Raw genomic sequence first — 22,617 nt, forward strand, 5'->3', positions numbered from 1 at the left:
AATTTTCCCCTAAATATTGTTACTTAATACTTCTATTTTATTAAGGTTATGGAATAAATTAGTTGTTGTGGACGATCTCTTACACCATTGTGGCAAAGGTTTGAATGCCACCACTTTTTTGTTATATTTTTTGTTTGATAAAAATCTGAGATTGAACAAATAAAAAAACCTTGCATTTGACATTAATACATTTCTAAGTTACGTACAACTACAACCATTTACAAGCTGAATGAGGACTTTGAAATCAGTCGTGAAAAGCTACATCAATGAAGTTTCTTTAACTCATTGCCGATCAATTAAGTTGGGAGACATACAAATTACGTACATTGCAAACAACATCATTAATGGCTACGCCAAATGCGGTCATGTGGGAATCGCACACCAACTGTTCGATGAAATGTTTCAAAGAGATACAGTTTCTTGGAACACCATTATTGCTGGGTATATAAATTCTGTATGCTTCAATCGTTCTTGGAATATCTTCAATGAAATGAGATGGCTTAGGTTTCGGGTTGATGAGTACACTTTTGCTAGTCTTCTCAAAGGGGCTGCTTCTAATGGTAAGCTTATTTGTGGGGAGCAATTGCATTCTATGGTCATTAAACTCGGGTACCAATCCGATGTATATACTGCAAGTTCACTTTTAGATATGTATGTCAAATCTAGGAGAGTTGGGGATGCATATGTTGTGTTTAACATGATGCCATTTCGCAGTTCTGTAACATGGAATGCTATGATTGCTGGGTTTGTGGAAAAACGTGATTTTCAAACTGCATTTGAGCTTTTTGATTGTATGGAAAAAGAGGGTATACAGATTCATGATGGGACAATTGCCCCTTTATTGACTTTGCTTAACGACCCTGGCTATTACCGGTTAACTATTCAGCTTCATTCGAAGATTATCAAACATGGGTTGAGTTACAATAATATTGTATGCAATGCTCTTCTTACCGCATATTCAGAGTGCGGTTCGTTGGAACACGCTGAGAAGTTGTTCCATGGTGGTTTTGATTTTCATGATTTAGTATCATGGAATTCTATGTTGGGGGCTTATATTGTACATAAAAAGGAAAGGCTTGCGATTAAAGTCTTCTATGATATGCAAGAATTTGGTTTCGAACCTGATATTTATACGTATACAAGTATCATTAGTGCTTGTTTTGATAGTGGAACACAAGCTTATGGAAATTGTTTCCATTGCTTGGTTATAAAGAAGGGGCTAGATAGTTTCACTGCCATAGCCAACACTCTGATAGCTATGTATCTCAAGTCGAGTGGAAAAGCTATGGCCGATGCAATGAGGTTGTTTGAATCAATAGACCATAAAGATTCTGTCTCTTGGAATTCTGTTTTGACTGGGTTCTCACAGTATGGCCTGAGTGAAAATGCCATAAAGTTCTTCGGGAAGATGCGGTCACATGATGTTGGGATTGACCACTATTCTTTTTCTTCAGTCCTGAGATCATGTGCTGTTTTAGCTTCCCTACATTTAGGTCGACAAGTTCATGTTCTAGTTCTTAGAACTGGATTAGAATCAAATGAGCATGTGGCTGGTGCATTAATATTCATGTATTCTAAATGTGGGTTACTTGATGATGCTAGAAGGTCCTTTGAAGATACCCCCAAAGACAGCCCAATTACTTGGAACTTTATCATATTTGGGTATGCTCAACATGGACAAGGCAAACTTGCCCTTGATCTTTTTTATCAAATGACAAAAAGTAGGGTGAAACTCGACCATGTAACCTTCGTTGCTGTCTTGACAGCTTGTAGTCACATGGGATGGGTGGAAGAAGGTCGACATATTATTGAAACAATGGAGTCTACGTATGGGATTCCACTAAGAATGGAACATTATTGTTGTGCCATTGATTTGTTTGGCAGAGCAGGGATGTTAGATGAGGTGAAGGCCTTGGTAAAATCGATGCCATTCGAGCCAGATGCAATGGTCTGGAAAACTATCCTAGCTGCATGTAAAATGTGTGGGGATGTTGAATATGCATATGAGGTAACAAGTCATCTGCTTGAAAGTGCTCCTGAAGAGCATTGTACTTATGTCATCATGTCTGATATTTATGGGCGCCTTAAGAGGTGGGAAGAGAAAGCTCAGCTGACAAGGTTGATGAGGGAGAGAGGGGTAAAGAAGGTCCCAGGCTGGAGTTGGATCGAGATAAACAACGAATCTCATGCTTTTAATGCCGAGAGTAGTTCTCACCCTAATTCTTTGGAGATTTATGATACTTTGGAAAAACTTATGGAGGAAATCGGGATGCTAAAACTTGCCTCTATTCCTGAGGTTTTCGTCTAGCAGCGGTCTCTTGCTGATGAATTCTGTGAATGATTGCCTGCGGCTCACTTACATTTGCCAAGTCTAAAATTTAAAATGTGATATACGTGCAGTGGATTGTGTGGAAGATGGGCATATAATAAAGTAAGTTTGATCATATTCCATTACCCGAACACTATAAAGTGACTCCCACAGCCTACAGGGTTCGGTGGGTTAGCCTAACCTTTGTAAAACAATGTGAATGTTTTTGATTAACCATTGATAAAAAACACCATTAACAACTTCAAATAAAAGTTAGATCATATATCTCGGATAATATGTCTAGAATTATGCATCTGTTACTTGAATTATGTATACTAACTAGTCTTGATTAGATTTGCATACTAGTAGTGTCACAATAATTTGTTTCTCTTCTTGCAGTACACATTTTCATGAAAACACATGTTTTGTAAACAAAAATTGTCTACTCAAGAGTCAAAATCGTACTATGCTTGCAAATTTAATGAGTGATTGTGATTATGGTTTTGTATAATAGATTAATAGTTATATGTTTTGTGTAGGCATGATCATGGGTGTACTTTGGTATTTTCAATTTTTTACTTGCTAATATATGCCTATTCTTATATCCTATATAGTTGATGTCATGCATATTTTCAGTGAATAATACAAGTTAAATAGATTTTTGCTTTGATATACAAGCAAGTTAACATATGTATGGCAAGTGCATGGTTCTCTCTCTAGTGATAGCTCTATTTGGCATCCGTGGGCCGCATGCCTCTTTCATTGGAGCTAGATGGAGTCCTCCTCTGTGATTTGTACACAACCAATGAATTAATATGTGGGAACTGAGTATAGTACACTACTGGGTTAATTTTATGAAAAGTAGATGGTCTCACTTTGTGTACATTATAGTGCGAAATATTGGTCGCATCACCACAGTGCTACGGTAATGTAAAAGTTTTGATGTTATTGTGACTGAAATATAGGTCATGATAAAACCATCTGCGATACTGATTTTGTGACTGTCACCACTTAAGGGCAGTAGGCATATATGTAACCTACAGGTTGTGTTTAACTAATTAGTATGACATACAACACCTAATTCTAGATTTTAGACATCTGGTAAAAAGAAAAAATTACTTGATGCTTTTTAAGGTTTGATGAGTATTTGGTAGGCAATTATAATGTAGAAGACAAGTCCAAATGTGTAACAGTTTTACATAAGGGTATTTTGGGTTAGCTGGGTTTTTCAGGCAATGGTTTAGGATGATTTTTGAGGAGTCTAAGGACTTGGTTTGATGTTTTTGGACCTACACAACCAAGGTTAGTAGCAAGCTAGACCAAGGTCATGAGCATACTGCAGAATATCGGCTGCATTAATGATCACTTTGTATAGGTTTTTTAGTTTACTGCGATTGTAAGTGTATAAAAAGTCTGTGGAAATCGTTTCGCGACAATTACCGCAACCAAGAGTCCAAAGACCACGTTCGAGATTTTGCACCATACCAAGCAATACTCCAGAGAATGCCTTTCCGAGTTTCAAGTCATACTTGTTTTGGTGTGATTTTGTTAGCAAAACTCTTAATATTTTTATTACTTGTATAGTGCAGTCTAGAATTGGTTATTGATTTAATATTTTGAAGTTAGACACTTATGATTGATTTCTCTAATACCCAAGTTGGTGCGAGTTCCATGTAAGTAGTATGTCTCTGTCATTCTACTAATAGCCAAAATAACAAAAAAATATGGTTGCAAAGGTAGTTTTACTTCCCCTTAAATTTTATTGTTCAATTAGAAGTTGATATAACATATCCTGGGGCACAACCATTAACTTAAGCTTTTGATTAAATATCTTGACATGGCATCAAAGCCAACGTGATAGAAGTTCATGGGTTACAAGCTCATCCACCCCTTCAATTGGTATATCAAGCGCCATGTTAGAGGAGAACATGTGATGCATCTACGTTTCTATCTCAAAAGGCTCTCGTATGAGGGGGCGTGATAGAGTATATTACATATCTTGGGTTACATCATTAGAGTTTTTGATTGAGTTGGTTCCTTTACAAAAGTTCTATTTTTCAGTTTGTACATGTGATGTGACTTAGGTCTGCCCGTTAAACTGTTCCATCCACTATCATGCTTGGTTGTTATGTTTGCACCATTGTCTCGCCCTTTCCGATTTCAATTTGCATTATTTTCTGATCTCGTTCTCATAACATATTGTATCCCAATTTCAATGCACATTGATGTTAATATCATAGAAGTATGTAATACATGTTCTTGCAATCAACATTTTTTGTACCTGCTGATCTTTAGCTGTAATGAATAAAGCGATGCTTAATTGGAGTTGCATTAGCTAGTGTCCAATTGCGTTTTGGTGCTTTCGTTATACTCATCAATATTGACTCGTTCTCGCATTGTTGTGAAGCACAAGATAAGATTTCCACTATTGAGATAAAACTGGACATAAATGCCATCATTGAAGTTTGCTACTATATGTTCAAGGGTCGCCACGATCACTGATACTGGTAAGATGATGTATAAGCAGAAGTCTGTTATTAATGGTGCTTCCTTTACCCATATGGAATATATTAATAGTTATTTGACATTTAGTCCAATATCAAGGATTCAAGGATGCTCTGTATTGTGCTCTTTTAAGAGTGTTTCATTTTCTGAATACCAGGTTATTGATTCTGGATCCGGACAAAGAAAGAAATGGTGCAGGAAAGTGTTCTAGGTTCATCCTGCCTGTGACAATCCTAAGCTGAAGACTGATAGTAAGTACCATTATCTCTTTTCTAATTAGTCTACTATTCTGTTCCCATTCCAGATAAAACTTCTTTGAATTTTTGTTTGATGATCTGAATTCAATATGTGCTTTAAGAATAACCTTTCTTTTTCATTAATCATTATTTCAATGTCATTGACTGACTCCATCTAGGGCGGGGTTTGGGGTCGAATGTATGCAACCTTATCCTTGTTCGTGATTACATCATGTGCAACTTCACATAAATATATAGTGCACATGATTTAATGAGTCATTTTACTGTAGTCCATCATAATCTAAAACCAAAGAACTATAAATCTTAGGCCATGTGCTTCAAAAATAACGCGGCTCGTATATCAAGGCAAACATAAATCTTACATTTCATTTAATACAAGACAACTATGTGATTCTCACACATTATTGTTTTTTCCAATTCACCAATAAAATGAAAAAAATACACACTACATAGGAAATAATAGAATCATTTTTGGTTGCATAAAAGACTTGAATAAATAATCAATATTAACTCGGATGGATTTTCATGGAGTGAAAGTAGCTCAAGCATAGAGTTGGGGGTTAGCAATGAGATACTCTTCAACAGCTTTGAACATGAGCTGTATTCCTTGTTTGGCAGTTGTAATTTCATCTTCATCCATCGAGTTATCTCCCTTCATGTGATAGTGTGCCACCAACTTGTAGTGAGTTCCGGTGCCAGACGAATCGTATATGTTCTCAAACACAGCACTCTCCAATGTATCAGGAAAGATATCTCCTTCAATGCTGGTATACTTGAGGTAAAATTTACTTGAATCAATCTTATCTACTCTGTTTTTCACATAATTGTATGGAGCCTCTGCAAAATTAGAATCCATCTTTAGAAAAAACTCAAAATATCTAAATCTGTGTACAAATGTGTACCAAGTATGAGACCTCTAAAATTTTAACTCGACCCAAAATTGACCCAAAATCTGATCGAAAATTAGTAGTAGCTCAGAAATTTAACTTGTAACCCGAAAAAATCAGGTCAAACCCGACTATAACCCAAACCATATTGTTTTGAGACGTTTTATTAATTTGTCGACTTTTTCAGTTTCACATCATCATTTTTAGTCGGTTGTCACTATATTTTAGTCAATTTTTGTACCTTGGTTGACATTTCTTTGTTGTAGCTTTTAAATTGATATATTGGTCTTTATTTTATGCTAATATGTTTTCTACGCAAAGGAAATATCATAACATCTATAATTTTTGGAAAAAAAAATTAATGACAAGTAAAAGTTTTTAAAATCCATGATTTGTTGGTTCCACCCAAATCACAACACAATCAAAAACTGACCCATCCCGAAAATGTCCCAATCAAAATTTACTCGACCCTAAATTCACCGCTCAAACGTTTTGACACGTGTACCCACAAGGCCACAATGTTAAATCTAGCTTTTTAAAAGCAAAGGGAGAAGTAACTAACCATCAGGGAAGTTGATGATTTTGACACATCCAACAACAGTGGAATCACCTTCAACAAACTCAACAGATTTAACAAAATGAGGGACAACCTTGGGCAAGAAGTTATGGCTGTCAATGGACAGAGCATGGAACAACCGAGCTGCACCAACGGGGCTGGTGAAATCGGCCAATGTGTATGTGCTTACCCCCATAATGGTTAATGAATTTTCTTTAGGAATATCGACTGAGACGAGCTAGCAAATGCGACAATAACTATATGAGGATGATGAAAGAAGGGAATATGCAAAGAATGAGAATTCGGGTGGGTATTTAATGTGAAATATTGGTCGAACGTAGGAACAAAGAAGTTGCCTCTTCAATGTGGGAGTATTCCTTTTTGGTATGGCAAGTCTTTAGAGTTTAGAGCAGCCCTTGCTGAACAAGTGAGCATGAAATTCTATATGGTCTATGTTGAAAGGGTAGGTGAAGTGGAGCGAAGGAAAATTGTGCCAATACTTTTCTTTTTGGGCAGCTATACTCTAAAACAAATATGTTGCACGTTTCTCATCCTTAAGAAGAGTCTTTGACTATTCTTTTTAATGCTCCTTCCTTTTCGTATTATATGATATTTTTTATTTTCGTTCATCCCACTACTTTGTAGAGAGACATAAAATACAGTATTATATCGGTTTCAATAGTCGTCCATATGTATTCTCTTTCTCTATTCATGTCGGTTTTCTACCATCTCGACCTCTTTAATCTAAATTTTTGTATCATTTTCCGCTCAAACTTCCCTGGTTTCTTTGATCTTCCTCGCCATTGTATTAAATCTTTGAAGTTTTAACTTTTTATTTTCCTTATTGGTTCTCCGGTGCCCCGTCATTGAAACATCATAACAGAAAGAAAATGGACATAATAAAGTTTTTGGGAACTTCTGTCCGTTGGCGCTTTCAACATGTTTTGATTGCTAATTACTCGTCCTAATATCCTTCATCATTAGGTGGATTTGATGGCTCATAATCCCTATGTTTATTCTGGTTTTAATTAGAGTGTTTCATATTATGATTATTGGGGTGTTTATGAAAGGGTGTGTTAATGCATTTCTAGCTGTTGGGATTTGGGAATAACTTTAGATAAGCCATTTTAGCTCAGAAATATTACACCAATTTATACCAGTTTAATGCTAAATTCTTTAGCATTATCATTTCACAGTTTTCCATCAGTTTAATAAAGAGATTTTGTACATAATAATTCATATTTCTTATTTAGAGCATCATGAAAAGCAAGCTAGTTATAGTAAGGTGGTCATTGAATTGAGCAGGAAGAGTAGTTATTTGATCAACATTATGATTCTTGTTGATGGGTTATTTGGAGATCCGAAAATTGATTTTCGAGGTTGTGATCAGGGTTATTTAAGTCATAGTCATACTTAAACTATCAACCCCACTACACTGCACAGGTTAGAGTCCAGGGAGATGAAGGTAGTGGACAGACCATACTTATTGGTCTCAATTGATAATACTTTTTGGTCTCGATGAATTTTCCCAATTTTCCACTTTTCTCCGTTCTAATGAATTTGACTCATTTTTATTTTTGAATATGACTCTATTACTTTATTCTATATTTTCTTTTATTTCTGAATACCCTACTATTTTACCCCATTATACCAACTTCTTAATCTTCGTGCCACTTAACCATGCAAATTCATTGAGAAGGAGAACAGGAGTAAATGTATGTCCAGCCAATGATGTCAATTGACGAAAATTTGAACAAAATATGCAAAAATGCATTAAAAATCCCAAAATAAGTATGGGGAAACTTAATTCCCAAAATAAGCACGTAAATCTCCAAACCTAGGTTAGAAGGCTGTTCGTTGTTACTAATACCGGACGAAATCTGGGTTGACTTTTTAACTCACTTTAAGTAATAGCCCGCTATTACTAACAACGTATTATATGTGAGCGAAAAATTTAATTAAGGTTTTATATGGCAACACAATTGCCTGTTGTAAGTAATAGCTGACCGTTACACATGTAAAAGTCAACAACAGTCAAAAAAGTCAACCCAATTGCCCTCTGTTATAGAGCAAGCGATTGCTTGGCTGACTTTTTTAACTCGGTTTTAGTAATATTCCGCTGTTATTAACAGCAAACAAACTCCATATATTAGGAATCGGCTTGGCTGAATGTGCTTATTTTGAGAAATATGTTTTTCCAATGCTTAGTTTCGAAATATTTTTAGAAGAAATACTTCTTTTATTCAAATTTTAACATCATTCAAATTATGTGAAAAAACATATATATAGAAATACTAATATATATATGCTACTCATTTATCACATATTTTCAAATATATTAATCATTTATAAAGGATTCTCCATCAAAGGAGGAGTATGATAATACATTTATACTCAACAAAACAAATCATAAAAGAAACTCGAAAAAAGGTTGATCATAAATAACTTAACATATCTTAATCTTACACATCTCAGTAAGAACTACTCGCACATTATTATTTTCTCAAAAAAAAAAAAGCTCACAAACAGCAGACAATCTCTTAACTTTCGTCACAAAAAAGTAGTAATACTTAAACAAAAGTTTAAGCATAAAGTTGAGGATTAGCAATCAGATAATCCTCAGCAGACTTAAACATTTTTTGAATTCCTTGTTTGGCATTTTCAAGATCAGCTTCACTCAGTACATTATCTCCTTTCATGTGATAATGTGCCACCATTGTGCAGCGACTCCCATCAGCAGATGCCTCAAATTTGTTGTCATACACTGCACATTCTACTGTGTCTGGGAACATGTCTCCTTCTATGGTTGTATATTTCAGGAAGTAATTTGCTTCATCTATCTCATCCACTCTATTCTTCACGTACTTGAATGGTGCAGCTGTTCATAATTTTTTATATGAGACAATATTAGCATATGATCGACTCGGGTAATTTTATAGTTGTTGGCTTTCTAAGCTCCTATCACTATAATAAGTTTAAAACTTTAATCTAAAGTTTGAGATTATTGGTAGTTATAATGAGATATATATACACACATAAGGACAAAAATAAGGTAAAAACAACTAAAATGGTGAAAATTGAAAACTAGACTAGTTATATATATTATCGATCTGGCAAAAGATATACATATTGTCTTAAAGTGTGTATATATTTTGTGAAGGTAAAAGATTGAGTTATTTACAGAAAAGCCACTCAATTATGTAATACCTTTTAAGCATGTATTTACACATTTAGTAAATGTCTAATTATTTATAAAATTGCCACTATACTTTAAAAAAATTTTGCAATTTGAATATATATATATATATATATATATATATATATATATATATATATATATATATATATATGAAGAAGTTTCAGTGAGAATCATCTTTACATGAGAACCATGAAAATTAATCTATCTGACAAAAAAATTTTACTTTTCTATTACAAAGGTGTTACCTTTTTTGTTAAAAAAAGATGACACTTTTCGACAAAAAAGTGTTATTTTCAAAAAAAAATCCGAACAAAATTCACAAAAAGGTGTTACTTTTTACATAAAAAAATGTTATTTTTCGGAAAAAACGTGTTACATTGTATAATTTGATTTTTGAAAATTTTTATGACAGTAATATTTTTTTCCCCAAAAGTAACACATTTTCTGTAAAAAGTAACAGTTTTTTTTATCATATAGATTGATTCTCATGGTTCTTATATAAGCTTGGTTCTCACTAGAACTTGACCATATATATATATATATATATATATATATATATATATATATATATATATATATATAATATTTATTTATTTAATTTTTAATTACCTTTTAATTAATAAGAGCAAGTAGTGGTTCGGATTTCTTAGTAGGCGATAAATGCTTGAGATTGTACTGTTGTAGTGGTAGGCTGGCTAATTTGAAACATAATTACTATAAAGTTACGTACCCAGTACCCACTACTTTAGTTATTATTAAATTGTGGAAATAGCTATTGAAAAAAATCACTTAGTCATAAAGTTTATTATAACTGATCTCTAATTTTAAGCAATTTTTCTTTAGAAAGATTAACACTGAAACCCGATTAACATTATCAGAAAGAATTATGTACTAACAACAAAACAGACCGTAAAATAATGAGTAGGAGTTGAAAGAAAAACTAACCATCAGGAAAGTTCATCTTTTTAATGCAACCAACAGTGGTGGAATCACCTTCAACAAACTCGACCGATTTAACGTAGTCGGGTGTAGCCTTAGGCATGAAGTTGTGGTTGTCTATGGCAAGAGCTTGGAACAATCGTCCAGGGGCAACTGGGCTAGTAATATCAGCCAATGTGCATGTAATTACACCCATGGTTTAGGAATAAGATTGGCTTCTTGTGAAGATTTATTTGTATTATGAGACAAGTAGAGGTAGATATGCTAAGAAAGGTTATTTGTGTTGGTATTTATAGTAAGGAATAAAGCATGTTGTCCCTTTTCAAGTCGATCTTTATTTTTATTAGGTCTATGGTGGACCATCCCTTGTTGAATTGCTTCATCACTCGTGTCAAATTCACCATTAAAATATCACAAATTTTTTTTAGTGATCATTTTTAATTGGGCTGATCTATTATGTAATTTTTAAAATATTATAAGTAGACATTAAGAATACGGTAAGTAAGCATTAAGGATAATGTAAGTAGGCATTAAGAATACAATAAATAAGCATTAATCTTTGATGGGCTGGGCTTGTGATACGTCTCTTAAAAAGTCGGTCTCTCAAGAGAATAATTGTTAAAATATACTCTCAAATTTATTAATGTTGTCTCATTTGATTGTCAGTATTAAATGATGTAAATGAAAATGTAATGTAGTTGTGTTGATGGTTTGTGTAATGCTCTCCACTCGTGCACGTAGTCATCGAAGTGAGAGTATTAGAAATGACAATCTTATATATTCAAATTCAACACTTGAGCAAGAAATCATGACCGCTTTAAATTCACTAAACTTATTAGAAATTCAAGGAAGAACCAACGACAACTCGTTTCCATAGACAAGTCGTCGGTCCCTACGTCCACTCATTTGTCGAAGAGTTGTCGACTTGTCGACCATGGCTTGGCGATTCATCGATAGGTCTGATTAGGTCTTTTCTTAGCATTCACGTCTTCAAGAAAGGAGAGTAGTTTAATTTAATTAGTATCCTTAACTATCCATCTCCATCCTCTATAAAAAGCCTAAATTAGTTGGTAGTTAATTTCTTTTCCTAGTTCTGTCCTTTTAATCTACTCGGTTAAAAAAATTAATCTCTTCCATTAGTATTTATAATTATAATTATTCAATTTAAGTTTAATCCAAATTTATTATTTAATCGACTTTTCCGTCTTAAAAGTATTTCTTAATTGTCTCTTTTATTTCTTCATAGTTTTGTGTTCATGTTCATGTAATCATGTTCTTGATTGATTTCTTGATTAGCCTTTTTCTTATTAATGATATTCTCTATTTATTTTCAGAAATTATGCCTTTATATATCCCTAACTAGTCCAAAAACACGACTCAAGTTGATCAATATTTGTCTATTAAAAGTGTATATTACTTTTTGTCTAATTAGGAATTTAATATATTAGTTTGATATTATGGTGTTTGGTAAATGGTTTTTGGGTTGAAATTTTTGATTGACTTTTGAATTTTTTAGTCAGCTAAAAGTCAAAACAAAAAGGCTAACTTTCTTAGCATTTTTCGGTGGCTTTTGACTTGTTAATCCACTTTTTCTCTGATAAACAGACAATAATTAATATATAATTCACCAAAAATCTTCTTAAACAATTAATTTAACCAACTAGCTTAAAAGTCAATAAAAACAGTCAATATTTTTATCTAATTAAAAAAGCCAACTAAAAAAACCGACAACTAACAATAATCTACTAAGAAAACTCGTCATGTTTACAAGTGTGAGAGGTACTAATAACCATAATCTTACACCTAATCCTAAAAAGAAAAAAAAACTAAGTTGGTGATAAACTTTGTATAAAAGCTTGGCAATTGGCATTGAAAAGACGGTGAATGAGGCAAGGGTAGGTGATTAACAAAAGTGTGAAATGGTGGACAAGTCAAAATAGTTCGACTCAAAAGAGATAGTGAAGCTAAATTAATTTATCAAAAAGAATTTCCACTCAACCGATATTTAATTTTAATAATCAAAGAATTTATTTTTTTATTCGGAAATTGGGTAGGTTAGAGAATCTCAATCGATAACGAAGAAAGGAAATTAATCCTTACTATAAATGAAAATCATACATCAATAATTAACAGAAAAAACTTTTAACCACTAAGATAACCCACCATAATTGCTCATCCTTTTGGGAAAATATAAGTAGGTTCCTTTGAAATAAAATACTTACTATAATATTTATAGTGGTAGGTACTTTTAGTGTGGACATATGACTAGGTATCCAATGTATATACTTAACTAGTTTTATATTTAATTCTTTGATTATAAACTACATTTTTAAAACAATGTTTTATATCTAATAATTATTGTTAAGGAAAAATACTAAAAATAAATTTAAAGAGTTATATTGGATGAATCACAATAAGTAATTGAAATTAATACATCAAATTTAATTTTTTGAATTAAATCATATTATGCTATATATCCAAGTAGAGATAAGAAATGAGCACAAGTGACTCTTTTGTTACATAGATAACTAGATGAATTTTTGTTCTATTAGAACCCGAAGAACTGTTTTGTATGTTCCTAAGAAAATCCTCTATGCAAGAGCATGTTTATTAATAATGAGTAAAAAGCTAATTCTTATTGACGATTTTTTTTTTCACTTCTGATTTCTAATCATTTTTTTCATATTATAGCCACCTTTTTCATATTTTGGAAATTTTAATCCTCATATATAAATTCTCACAAAATCAGTCAAACTCATCTATCTATATCTCACGTTGGGCGTGACCCACATGAGAGGAGTTCACCATCTATCTATATCTCACGTTGGGTGTGACCCACATGAGAGGAGTTCACCATGTATAGGGGTCGTGCTAGAAAGTAGACACAAAAGATGCTCATAGGACTAGTACCTTGAAATAGGTACGTAATCTTGTTCCTTGTCATGTGCTCGGAGTTGATAGTAGCTCATGGTCGACCTCATCTAGTGCATAGGATCAGGACTCGAGTAAGCCTTAGGGACACCAAATTCTTTTTCCAACAAATTCTTATAAACAAACAAATGATCCGACTCTAACACAACCAGCAAACTCCTCACTTCTTTGAAATTTGAATCCATTGACTATGATAGTCGCAATATGTGAACTTATTCAAGAGCATGGTTCATCGTCTAAACTTTCGTCACACTCATAGTGTAAAAACAAGGCTGCATTACATCGTGTCTGCTGAATTGTAAAGGTTTTCAATAACAACGAACCGATATTTCCCGCGTTTTAAGGTGTAAAAGAACCACATTTTGAGCCGTATCAAGGGATATCCATATGATTCCGACCGAAATTTAGGCGTTACAATAACCGCATCACTCCCCTTACCGCATTTTTACTCTATGGTCACACACTTTCAAAAGCTTCATGCCTCATTCCACATAAATTAGCACAGGAAACTTGTTAACAGCATCATAGAAGTACATCTAATTCTGAATTCTGAAAGTGCAAACTGCATACACATGTGAGCACAAGTGGAGCTTTTTTCTTTATAGCTTTCTTAGTTTGTATACAAATTCAAGCAACTGGAATTATTGCTCAACTGTATAGGTCGCTCAAATTACAAAAGAACTAAAAAATCATATCGTATGTCACTCATATTTCTCTCTACTGCTCACCCTCAAATACAGAACAACCACCAAACATTCCGCCAAAAAAAAAAATTGGGGACCTTTCAGAAAACAATGACCTTGTCGACTATTCACGTTCTACTTCCCGCTCTTCGTTTAGCTTCTGCTGAATGTAACTGATGCTGTCCATTCTTTTGTTTTCCATTTGGTAGCTTTCTTGATGGGGTTGAACATAGTGTAGGAATCATGGACTTGCTGTCATTGCACGTAAGTTATTTTAGCATGCATGAAATTGCGATGGTCTTGAAGCTGTGAAGGAACTAATTTAATCAAAAGTTTAAGCTTTCAATTAACTTTGTGTATGACATGGAATTGGAGCCAACACAATGGAAAGGTTATGAGTTTGAATCTTATCCACCCCTCATTATTTAGCGCCATATATGAGGACAACATGTGCTCCAGACACATTTCTAGCACAACCGACTCTTCTGTGGAAGGGCCGAGGGTGAAGTGATATAATATATAACATATAATTACAACTAACAGTTTAAGTTTTCGGTTGAGTTGGTCTAGTGGTAGAAGCTAAATTAATCAATGAAGTTTATTTATATGGAAAAACATGAATCGATCACAAAGACAAAGGCTGGTTGTTTCTTACCTCAATTCTGGAATCCTTATACGCTTGCCATCAAGTTTCTTGGACTTTAACATACTTCCATTGGAGAGTGTTGGAAGTTTACTATTATCGAATCGCCATAGCAAATCTGGCTCAGATGAGTCACTGGTGGCAGCATCAAGCTCATCCAAGTCAACTACATCAGTCACTTCGAATCGATTACTTTCGCTGAACATATTGTATGATTGATTGGAGTACAGTTGGGAGCCGTCTGGGAAATTTTTCGGGTGGAAAGCATCAGTCATATGTCCATTTTCTGATGTTTCCCAACTTAAATTGTCCCCTGTTTTTGGAACTGAATCTTGCTTGTTGACCATGATCTTATCTATCCATTCACCAGAATCTAGATCCTTCTCATCACATATGTGATTAAGCCCCACACTATTTACATGGGGCCACGAAGGAGTATTCTTCAACATTTTATCGAGATCAAAACTCTGTCTTTTTTGTCTTGGTTTAGACTTGTTTAAGATCTAAAAAACAATAGATTTGATATATCAATAAATGTCTTGAGATGAAGCAAAGATCAAAACTTTTGTCAAATTGTCTTCAACAGTAGAATCAAAGCCTACAAATAATTTGGAAAGTCACTCATAAAGAAACAATCCATCTGAAATCCCACAATTCCAGTATTTGTGTAAAAATCGCGCAAATAAATCTAAGCCCTTCCGAATTATCATTTTTTCTGACTTCAGGGTGCAATAATTTTCAATTTACGCTAAAATAATAGGAAAACAGACGTACAAATTGCAAAGTGAAGATTTTTTACCTCTATGTTCGCGATATCTCCTTGGTTCGAACAAAGGAGAGAAGGGCCATCAGCTTTCCCTCTGTTTCTTTCAGGGCTGCTGGATCCTGATTGGTGTGAACGAACAGATTCGGCATCCTTCCTCAACAAAACTGCCTTAAGATTGGCTATCTGAAACAAATGTGCAAGCATAAAACATGAGATGTGTAAAAATGAAGGCACTGAGGAAGCAAGTACCGAAAGCTATTCAACCTGTTCTTTGAGCTCTTTTACATCGTTACTGTCTTTGTTTACACGCGCAGACCCAAGTTCAACAGTGGCAACCCTCTCTGCAAATTTAAGTGTACTTAAAGTTTCTCCGGTAACTTCAGGTTCTGGACTTATGTGAACAAACATTAGGGTCTTAGCCTGCCCTCCTGCAATGACGTACATCTTGTCAGTCATAAAATACTCGAGTCATAGAACTTGAAAGATAAGTGAAGAGGAATAGGCTCTTATGACCCCTTTGGTAAGTGGTACTAAATGATGGTAATGGGAATGATTTATAGTGTAAAATTTCATCAAAAATTCTATGTCATTCCCATGATGATGAAACTCTAGTCGCAAAAAAGCTTTTGTTTACAAATTTTCATTACCACCTAATACCACATTTTCCTATAGTAATGCATTGGAATGAACTTTATGAAGAAAATGAAATGATTGAAGTTAGACAGGCATAGCCATTAAGGTAGCCAAGAATTTTTCAACCAAAATTACACTAGTTTTCATTCTCATTACCATCATTTAATACCACCTACCAAATGGACCGTTAAGGTTGAATAATAGATTCGGTGACTTGACCTAGTGAATCTTGAAGCAATTGCGTTAATTTGCTATTCCTGTATGGGACGTGTGAGTTCTTATGTGCAAGTGAAGCAATCACATCTCCTAAAGCTGAGAGAGATTTATTTATGTGTTGTGCCTCTTTTAACCTATCTCCTGTCACTTCGGATTTGTCAACCCGTTCACTACCTGCCAAGTCTACCAGATGCATACAACCCCGCAGTACGTTACCAGTTGTCAAGTCTCGCCCTTGAACATGAACAGTCAAACAACTGCGAATCAATGATGTACGAGTTCATAGCTACTAAAAAGAGAAACCAACACATATTGAGCTGTACACATACCTGTGAGAACGACTACTACGGTCATTTAGAGCTGTGGCACCCACCACCCTGTTGCGATGTCCAACATTCATCAGATGAATGACATCCGATGTTGATGATACTGGTACAAGGCTTGCATCTGGGACATTGAGTCCATTCTGAGAACTATTACGGATTTCTAATGTAAAAATGTGTCAAGAAAAAGCTGCAAACAGAATATTGAAGCCATTCTAGTAAACGAAGGAAATCAAAAAAATTATCGAAAAGAATATTATGAATTAAAGAATGACCCACATTCAAGAAAGGATATCTCTTATTGAGTCCATCACTGACAAGAAGATCCCTGACTTGCTCGTTGTAGATCTCTATCATCTGGACTGCAACATCGTAGCAAAAAGTATCTTTCCTCTGCTCCGCGAGATAAAACAAGTCACCCAAAGACCTGTAGTTTACACCTTGACTCTGCTCTGTGAGGTCTTTTGGTCCCGACTGAACACGAAAAAAGGAGGTATAAAAGTTTAAACCATCAAGAACTTTGAATGAACATAAAGGTAGAGAAAACGGTAGATACCATGGTGTAAGTTTTCCCGGAACCGGTCTGGCCATATGCAAAGATACAAACATTGTAACCATCAAGAACTGAACGAATTAGTGGCTCCATATCCGTAAAGACTTCAGCTGTAGCACATATTGAAAGAACTGGGTTTAAAACCTCCCTCGCAGCACATAAAATTGTGCGTAAATGAAGTATTTTATGATGACTAACCCTGTGTTGCTGTTGGACCAAAAACTTTGTTAAAGCTGAAGGATTTGAGACCTTTTCCATGCTTAGATGGTGCCCTAATGGTAATATTTCCTTCCTCAAAATGCTCAACAGTACTTAAATAGCTTGAATGCCCACTTAAGAAGGGCCTCACTCGACAATAAACCCTAATACTCCCTAATAGGAATGGGAAGACAACAAGAAAGATGGCTTAATATTGTCTTTTATGATTACACCATCAAGACTATAGAAATAAGCACATAGGGGATTCAAAGCATTTAATTTACCCTTAAGATCTTGTACTTCATTGTACAACTCGCGATTTTCTTCAAGAACCTTGTGATATCCACTGGCAGCTTGCGCTAGGCCATAAACGTGTGAACCTGACAAAACAACCTCATCAGATCTTGTGAATCACAAATGTCAATGAGGCAGTGACAAACATAACTACTATGATATTTCGTAAATTCGTACCCAGATTTTGGAGATCCTCTAGAAATTTTGTTTGTATAAACTGCATGCCAGCTTTAGCTGTACGTAGAGTATGCTTCAGCTCCTACAAAGTCATCTAGCACCCATAAGCACCCTTCAGAATTGAATAGAGTTTCATGCTACCTAGAGTTACTTCACTAGCTTCTAACCTGGAGATCTCTTCCTTGCCGATCAAAGATCTCGTGTTGCTTCATCATTTGACATTTTAGCTGTTCAGGACTAATTTGGTCGTCACAAATGCTTTTTGGCATCTTGCTCAACGAGTACGTTCTATCTTCTACCTTCAGTGTGATGTTTAAAAATGTCATAACGGGGAAATTAAATTAGTGATACATGGAAAAGCAAAAATTGACAATTTTTTAAAGCCCTGTGCAATTTCAAAAATGATGATATTTTTCTAACAACTTTGTATCTTTAAACGCTTAATATATACTACGTAATTTAATATTGAGACACCCAAAAAAATTGGGGACCTGTACGGTCGAACATGTTGAACATGCTCAAAACCTCTCCTACATGAAGCCGTAATTGTCTCAAGGTCAAGTCCGAGCCCTTTCTCACTTAAAGTTGGTGTTGCTTTAGAATTACACATATAAAGTTATTAAGGAGATATGTTCACTTGCCTTAGAATTAGCAGAAGACATCTTTGCAAAAGAGTTTGTTCCATGTGATGCAGATATTTCTTTTGCTTGCCTTGGTTCATTAGCCTAGAGTAATACTCTTATTGAAGATTAATCATTAAGCTAAACAATATGGAAACTATAAGTATTGTTCACTGTTCCATCACAAACTATAAGTACATACCATGTTATTTTGGGAGCCAATGTGTTGCTCAAACTCCTCGACAACCTTGCTAAGAAGCGACTCCACTAACTGCATTGAACAAATGCGCTAATTAAGGAACCACCCTATGAGTAGATTACTAGAAGATATTTGATACCTATCTTTAAGAGACATGACTGAAAGAACGAATAAAACTTCCCAATTTAATCGATTATGCCGCAACCATGTATAAATAAGGGGGTGTTATGGTTCGGAGGCAAATAATTTTTCGGAAAATCCTCCCCTCCTTTCATCCTTTATTTTGACAAAAGGATTTTAAATGGAAAACTTAAGGTGGAAAAGAGATTTTTGTCTAATTGTCAAAAATTGGAAGGAAACCAATTTTCCAACACTCTCTCATTCCTCACTCTTCATTTCTCCCTTAGCATAATAATTTTCCATGAACCGAAACAAAAGAAAAAATTATCATTTGTATTTTACATTGAAAAATTGTTTTCGAGAAAAGCTATTTTCGTAAAAAATATATTCCATCAAACCAAATACCCGAGACACACTTTGAATGCTATAGACTTCTGTTTTCGTCTTGTATCTGCTGCTAGTAAATATAACGGATAAGTCTCAATAAGTAATTCATGATTTCGGCAAGAAACTAACCTGTGGAACTTCTTCTGGTTTCTTATCTGATAGAATAGCTTTTACAAGGGCACTCAATGGCCGGGAGCATGGCTGCAAAATGGTGGAATAGTTTAACTTACTGCATTGGGCAAGATTAACATCCACAAAAAGAGATGCAAAAGGTTGCAATGATAAAATCACACTAACCATTTTGTTGGTGTCAATATCTTGAGGAAGAGCATTCAAGGATTTCTCGGTCACTGATGCGTTCTTGATTAGGGAATTAGTGAAAGGTTCATATTTTGTGCGGACATATTGTTTCACAGATGTAGTAGGTTTTACATTTCCACCAAATTTCCATACTCCAGTTCCCCCGCTCTGCTTCCATTCATGGTAAGATTTGAGAGCTAAGACTGAATTTACAACTCTTGCGAAACTCCCTCCCTACAAATGCAAAATTATACATTAAGTATAACAGCAGACATCCCAGATACTCGCTATCTATTATTACCAGCGTCATATCTTTCTTTCTAAGCAGAAGAGTTTAAAAAAATTCTACTATTAGTGGAGACCGAAAACTTGATCTCAAGTCTAGTGCCCAATCACATAGGGCCTCCGTAAGTATGAGGCCTTAAATATTAAATGATACGTAATAGTATGATAGAGCAAGGCGGTAGAGAGTTTTGATATAAAACAATAGGTGCCTCAAATATTAAAGTCCATATGGTCCATAATGTAAAAACAAGGTCACATCGCAGCAACCGCGTTGTAAAGGCTTTCTAAATAAACGTACTGATATTTCTCGCGTTGTAAAGGTGTAAAAAAACGCGTTTTGGACCGTATTAAGGGATATATTATGGTTTCGGATGATATTTAGGCGTTACGATAAGCACATCATTCTTGTTACGCATAATCGTTACCGCAATCATGATCGTTACCGCATTTTTACGCTTTGACATGGTCTTAAAAATATTTGCTAATTTTGCCCCGCCCCTACTCCATGGCACCATCCACTAGAGACTTCATTGGTATTTGCTAGGGGCTAGAGCTTACTGGCAATGGCATCCCACTAAAAAATAATCTAGAACAGACAAAAACATTGGAAAATCATACTTGCTCAAGATCAGATGCCTCAAAGGTAGGAAGTCCCATTCCTTCTGCTGCAACAAGAAAGTTCCTCACATTTTCGAAGTACTGGTAAACTGATAAAGCTGCTCCATCAGGAAGAACAGCCGAATCGGCAGGGCTCTCAACCACCTGAAAATGAAATTGCACCATTTAGCTCAGACAAGATCAAGATCAAGAGCAATCACATTCACCCACAAGAGGATAAGTTGATAAAAATAGCTCGAACACGAGCAAAAACAGCTACCTTTGGCACAGATCCAGCTTCAACCTTATTAAGCACATTACAAAGGATTAAACCACTCCTCAATCCAAGTCTAAACTCTTCTTCCAACGGCTCAGCTGGAAGATCTTTGGCAGCCACAATTCCCACCATTTTTCTTAGCCAACTGCTTGCTTCATATCTTCTTACAGCTAAAACAAAATTCATCATCCAAACCCCATTTAGTATCACCAGTAGAGTTTCTACACGGCATCTAGATAGTACAAACATAAAAATCAAACCCAGAAAAACAAGAACAGTATGATTTCATCTGCTGGGTACTTGATCAATTTACTCCAATATTATTGCAATTTATGATAAACGTTCATAATTAGTCACACGAAAATTAAAAATCGTCTATAACCCAAATTCACCCATCAATTAAAAACCAAAATCATTAAAAAAGATCAGCCAAAACCTAAATTCAAATCAAATATGAAAAATGAGCTACATACATAGAAAAAAATTTGTAAAAAGAATAGAATACCAGCTTCCTCAGCTCTTCTGGATTCTAAATCGAGCCCTCTTTGGCGATTTCCATGTTGTTGAAGAACATCCTCCACAACAGACGCTACACTAAACGACACAGCTTCAGTCGCAGCCATTCAAAACCACCCCACAAAAATTCACTTTCCAGAAACAATAAAATCCGAAAAGAAATTATATGCCCACTAACAATATGAAGTTTATTGCCCGGAAAAAAATGAAAGAATCAAAATCAAATCAAATCTTAACAAATCCAACCCAAAAACGAGACAAAACTGGTAAGTAATTGGGACAACCTAACTCCTAATTATACTCCAAAAAATCTCAGAAAAAATATAAATTGTGTGTAATATATCTTGCTGTACAAGAGGTATCTGATTGAATGATTGAGAATAAAAGGCTTTAAAAGAAAATGTCGAAATCTTTAGCAGTTAGATGATGTAGATAGATGATTATCTTTTGCGTTGAGACTACTACAATCTAAGTTGTTCTTCTTTCACCATTAAAGGCTTTTAAAATTGCTCATTATTTACATGAAAGCTGCTTTTTAGTTGTAGGGGATGAGTATGAGAGCGAGGTGTAAACTGTAAACTGTAAAGGTCAATTGTGGAATTTTCTTTTTTTTGAATTTTGGGAAACTAACGGCATTTTAACTGCATGCAGTGTGTAATGTGTATGATGGGAAGTCACACTCACAAGTCACAAGGTACATTACGTGAGTTGAACGCACACCATGGGAAAATAATTTTTTTTAAAAAAAAAAGAAAAAGTGATGATGGGAAAGTAGAAGAAATGTGTAGAAGATATGAAAAAAGCTAATTAAATATGTGAATAAAAATTAAAATGGATCAGAATGAAAAATGTAGCAAAATTTGTGGAGTAACTAGTTGTAGAAAATTGTATGAAATTTTATGGTATAGTGAATATTAGAGGTGTTTGAGCGAGTTTCGGATATAATTTCTCGGGTTGGATTAATTTTGATTTTTGGGTATAGGTAAATATCCTGAAGATCTAATTTTTATTTTTATATATGAAAATTTTGAATCGGTTTGGATCATACTCATTTTTGGTTAATTTGGTCAATTCTAAACAGCTCTAATGAGCATACAAATTTAGACTTTACAACAAATTTGGTTTAGAATCTTACCTCTAAATTGCTCGCTATTCAATTATTTTATATTTGAGAAAATTTTCTTAAGATAATTGCCCCAAAAAACCGTTGAGTATGGTTCATATCTTCATATGTTTACGTAGAGACTT

General features: G+C 34.6%; 4 protein-coding genes across 5 annotated transcripts; 1 reads left to right on the plus strand and 3 right to left on the minus strand.

The window, feature by feature from the left end:
* Nucleotides 1–16: 16 nt before the first annotated feature.
* Nucleotides 17–5,848, plus strand: LOC130827498 (putative pentatricopeptide repeat-containing protein At3g25970). Of its 2 annotated transcripts, none has more exons than XM_057693229.1 (4): nt 17–2,431; nt 4,716–4,815; nt 4,971–5,064; nt 5,754–5,848. In XM_057693229.1, the coding sequence occupies exon 1, from the start codon at nt 230–232 to the stop codon at nt 2,306–2,308; it is 2,079 nt and encodes a 692-aa protein (XP_057549212.1). In that variant the 5' UTR covers nt 17–229; the 3' UTR covers nt 2,309–2,431; nt 4,716–4,815; nt 4,971–5,064; nt 5,754–5,848. The 2 variants fall into 2 exon arrangements, with proteins under 2 accessions (XP_057549212.1, XP_057549211.1); XM_057693228.1 differs by having other exon boundaries at nt 5,689–5,828.
* LOC130827499 (major allergen Pru ar 1-like) lies at nt 5,095–7,237 on the minus strand. Its single transcript, XM_057693230.1, has 2 exons — nt 6,520–7,237; nt 5,095–5,907 (listed from the first exon to the last, which is right to left on the minus strand). The coding sequence occupies exons 1-2, from the start codon at nt 6,707–6,709 to the stop codon at nt 5,612–5,614; spliced, it is 486 nt and encodes a 161-aa protein (XP_057549213.1). The 5' UTR covers nt 6,710–7,237; the 3' UTR covers nt 5,095–5,611.
* A 1,605-nt stretch (nt 7,238–8,842) lies between these two features.
* On the minus strand, nt 8,843–10,927 carry LOC130827567 (pathogenesis-related protein STH-21-like). The gene is made up of 2 exons (XM_057693325.1): nt 10,658–10,927; nt 8,843–9,391 (listed from the first exon to the last, which is right to left on the minus strand). Exons 1-2 carry the CDS (start codon nt 10,845–10,847, stop codon nt 9,096–9,098), a joined length of 486 nt encoding a protein of 161 aa, XP_057549308.1. The 5' UTR covers nt 10,848–10,927; the 3' UTR covers nt 8,843–9,095.
* A 2,908-nt stretch (nt 10,928–13,835) lies between these two features.
* Nucleotides 13,836–21,965, minus strand: LOC130826676 (kinesin-like protein KIN-14I). The gene is made up of 19 exons (XM_057692244.1): nt 21,359–21,965; nt 20,857–21,023; nt 20,598–20,741; nt 19,692–19,928; nt 19,524–19,595; nt 18,891–18,959; nt 18,677–18,793; nt 18,236–18,367; nt 18,069–18,150; nt 17,882–17,977; nt 17,598–17,771; nt 17,403–17,509; nt 17,140–17,320; nt 16,853–17,012; nt 16,527–16,780; nt 15,939–16,102; nt 15,708–15,857; nt 14,921–15,411; nt 13,836–14,517 (listed from the first exon to the last, which is right to left on the minus strand). Exons 1-19 carry the CDS (start codon nt 21,474–21,476, stop codon nt 14,394–14,396), a joined length of 3,039 nt encoding a protein of 1,012 aa, XP_057548227.1. The 5' UTR covers nt 21,477–21,965; the 3' UTR covers nt 13,836–14,393.
* Between the last annotated feature and the right edge of the window lie 652 nt (nt 21,966–22,617).

Source organism: Amaranthus tricolor, chromosome 11, assembly GCF_026212465.1.
Source record: "Amaranthus tricolor cultivar Red isolate AtriRed21 chromosome 11, ASM2621246v1, whole genome shotgun sequence".
NCBI classification, from domain to species: Eukaryota; Viridiplantae; Streptophyta; class Magnoliopsida; order Caryophyllales; family Amaranthaceae; genus Amaranthus; species Amaranthus tricolor.

Coding starts and splice junctions, on each gene's coding strand:
- LOC130827567 (XM_057693325.1), bottom strand. CDS start 10,847: ATGGGTGTAATTACATGCACATTGGCTGATATTACTAGCCCAGTTGCC. Junction 9,392..10,657: donor AAAGATGAACTTTCCTGATG/GTTAGTTTTTCT, acceptor AATTATGAACAG/CTGCACCATTCAAGTACGTG.
- LOC130826676 (XM_057692244.1), bottom strand. CDS start 21,476: ATGGCTGCGACTGAAGCTGTGTCGTTTAGTGTAGCGTCTGTTGTGGAG. Junction 21,024..21,358: donor CAGAAGAGCTGAGGAAGCTG/GTATTCTATTCT, acceptor ATTTTGTTTTAG/CTGTAAGAAGATATGAAGCA. Junction 17,978..18,068: donor AGAGGATCTCCAAAATCTGG/GTACGAATTTAC, acceptor TTGTTTTGTCAG/GTTCACACGTTTATGGCCTA.
- LOC130827499 (XM_057693230.1), bottom strand. CDS start 6,709: ATGGGGGTAAGCACATACACATTGGCCGATTTCACCAGCCCCGTTGGT. Junction 5,908..6,519: donor AATCATCAACTTCCCTGATG/GTTAGTTACTTC, acceptor CTAATTTTGCAG/AGGCTCCATACAATTATGTG.
- LOC130827498 (XM_057693229.1), top strand. CDS start 230: ATGAGGACTTTGAAATCAGTCGTGAAAAGCTACATCAATGAAGTTTCT.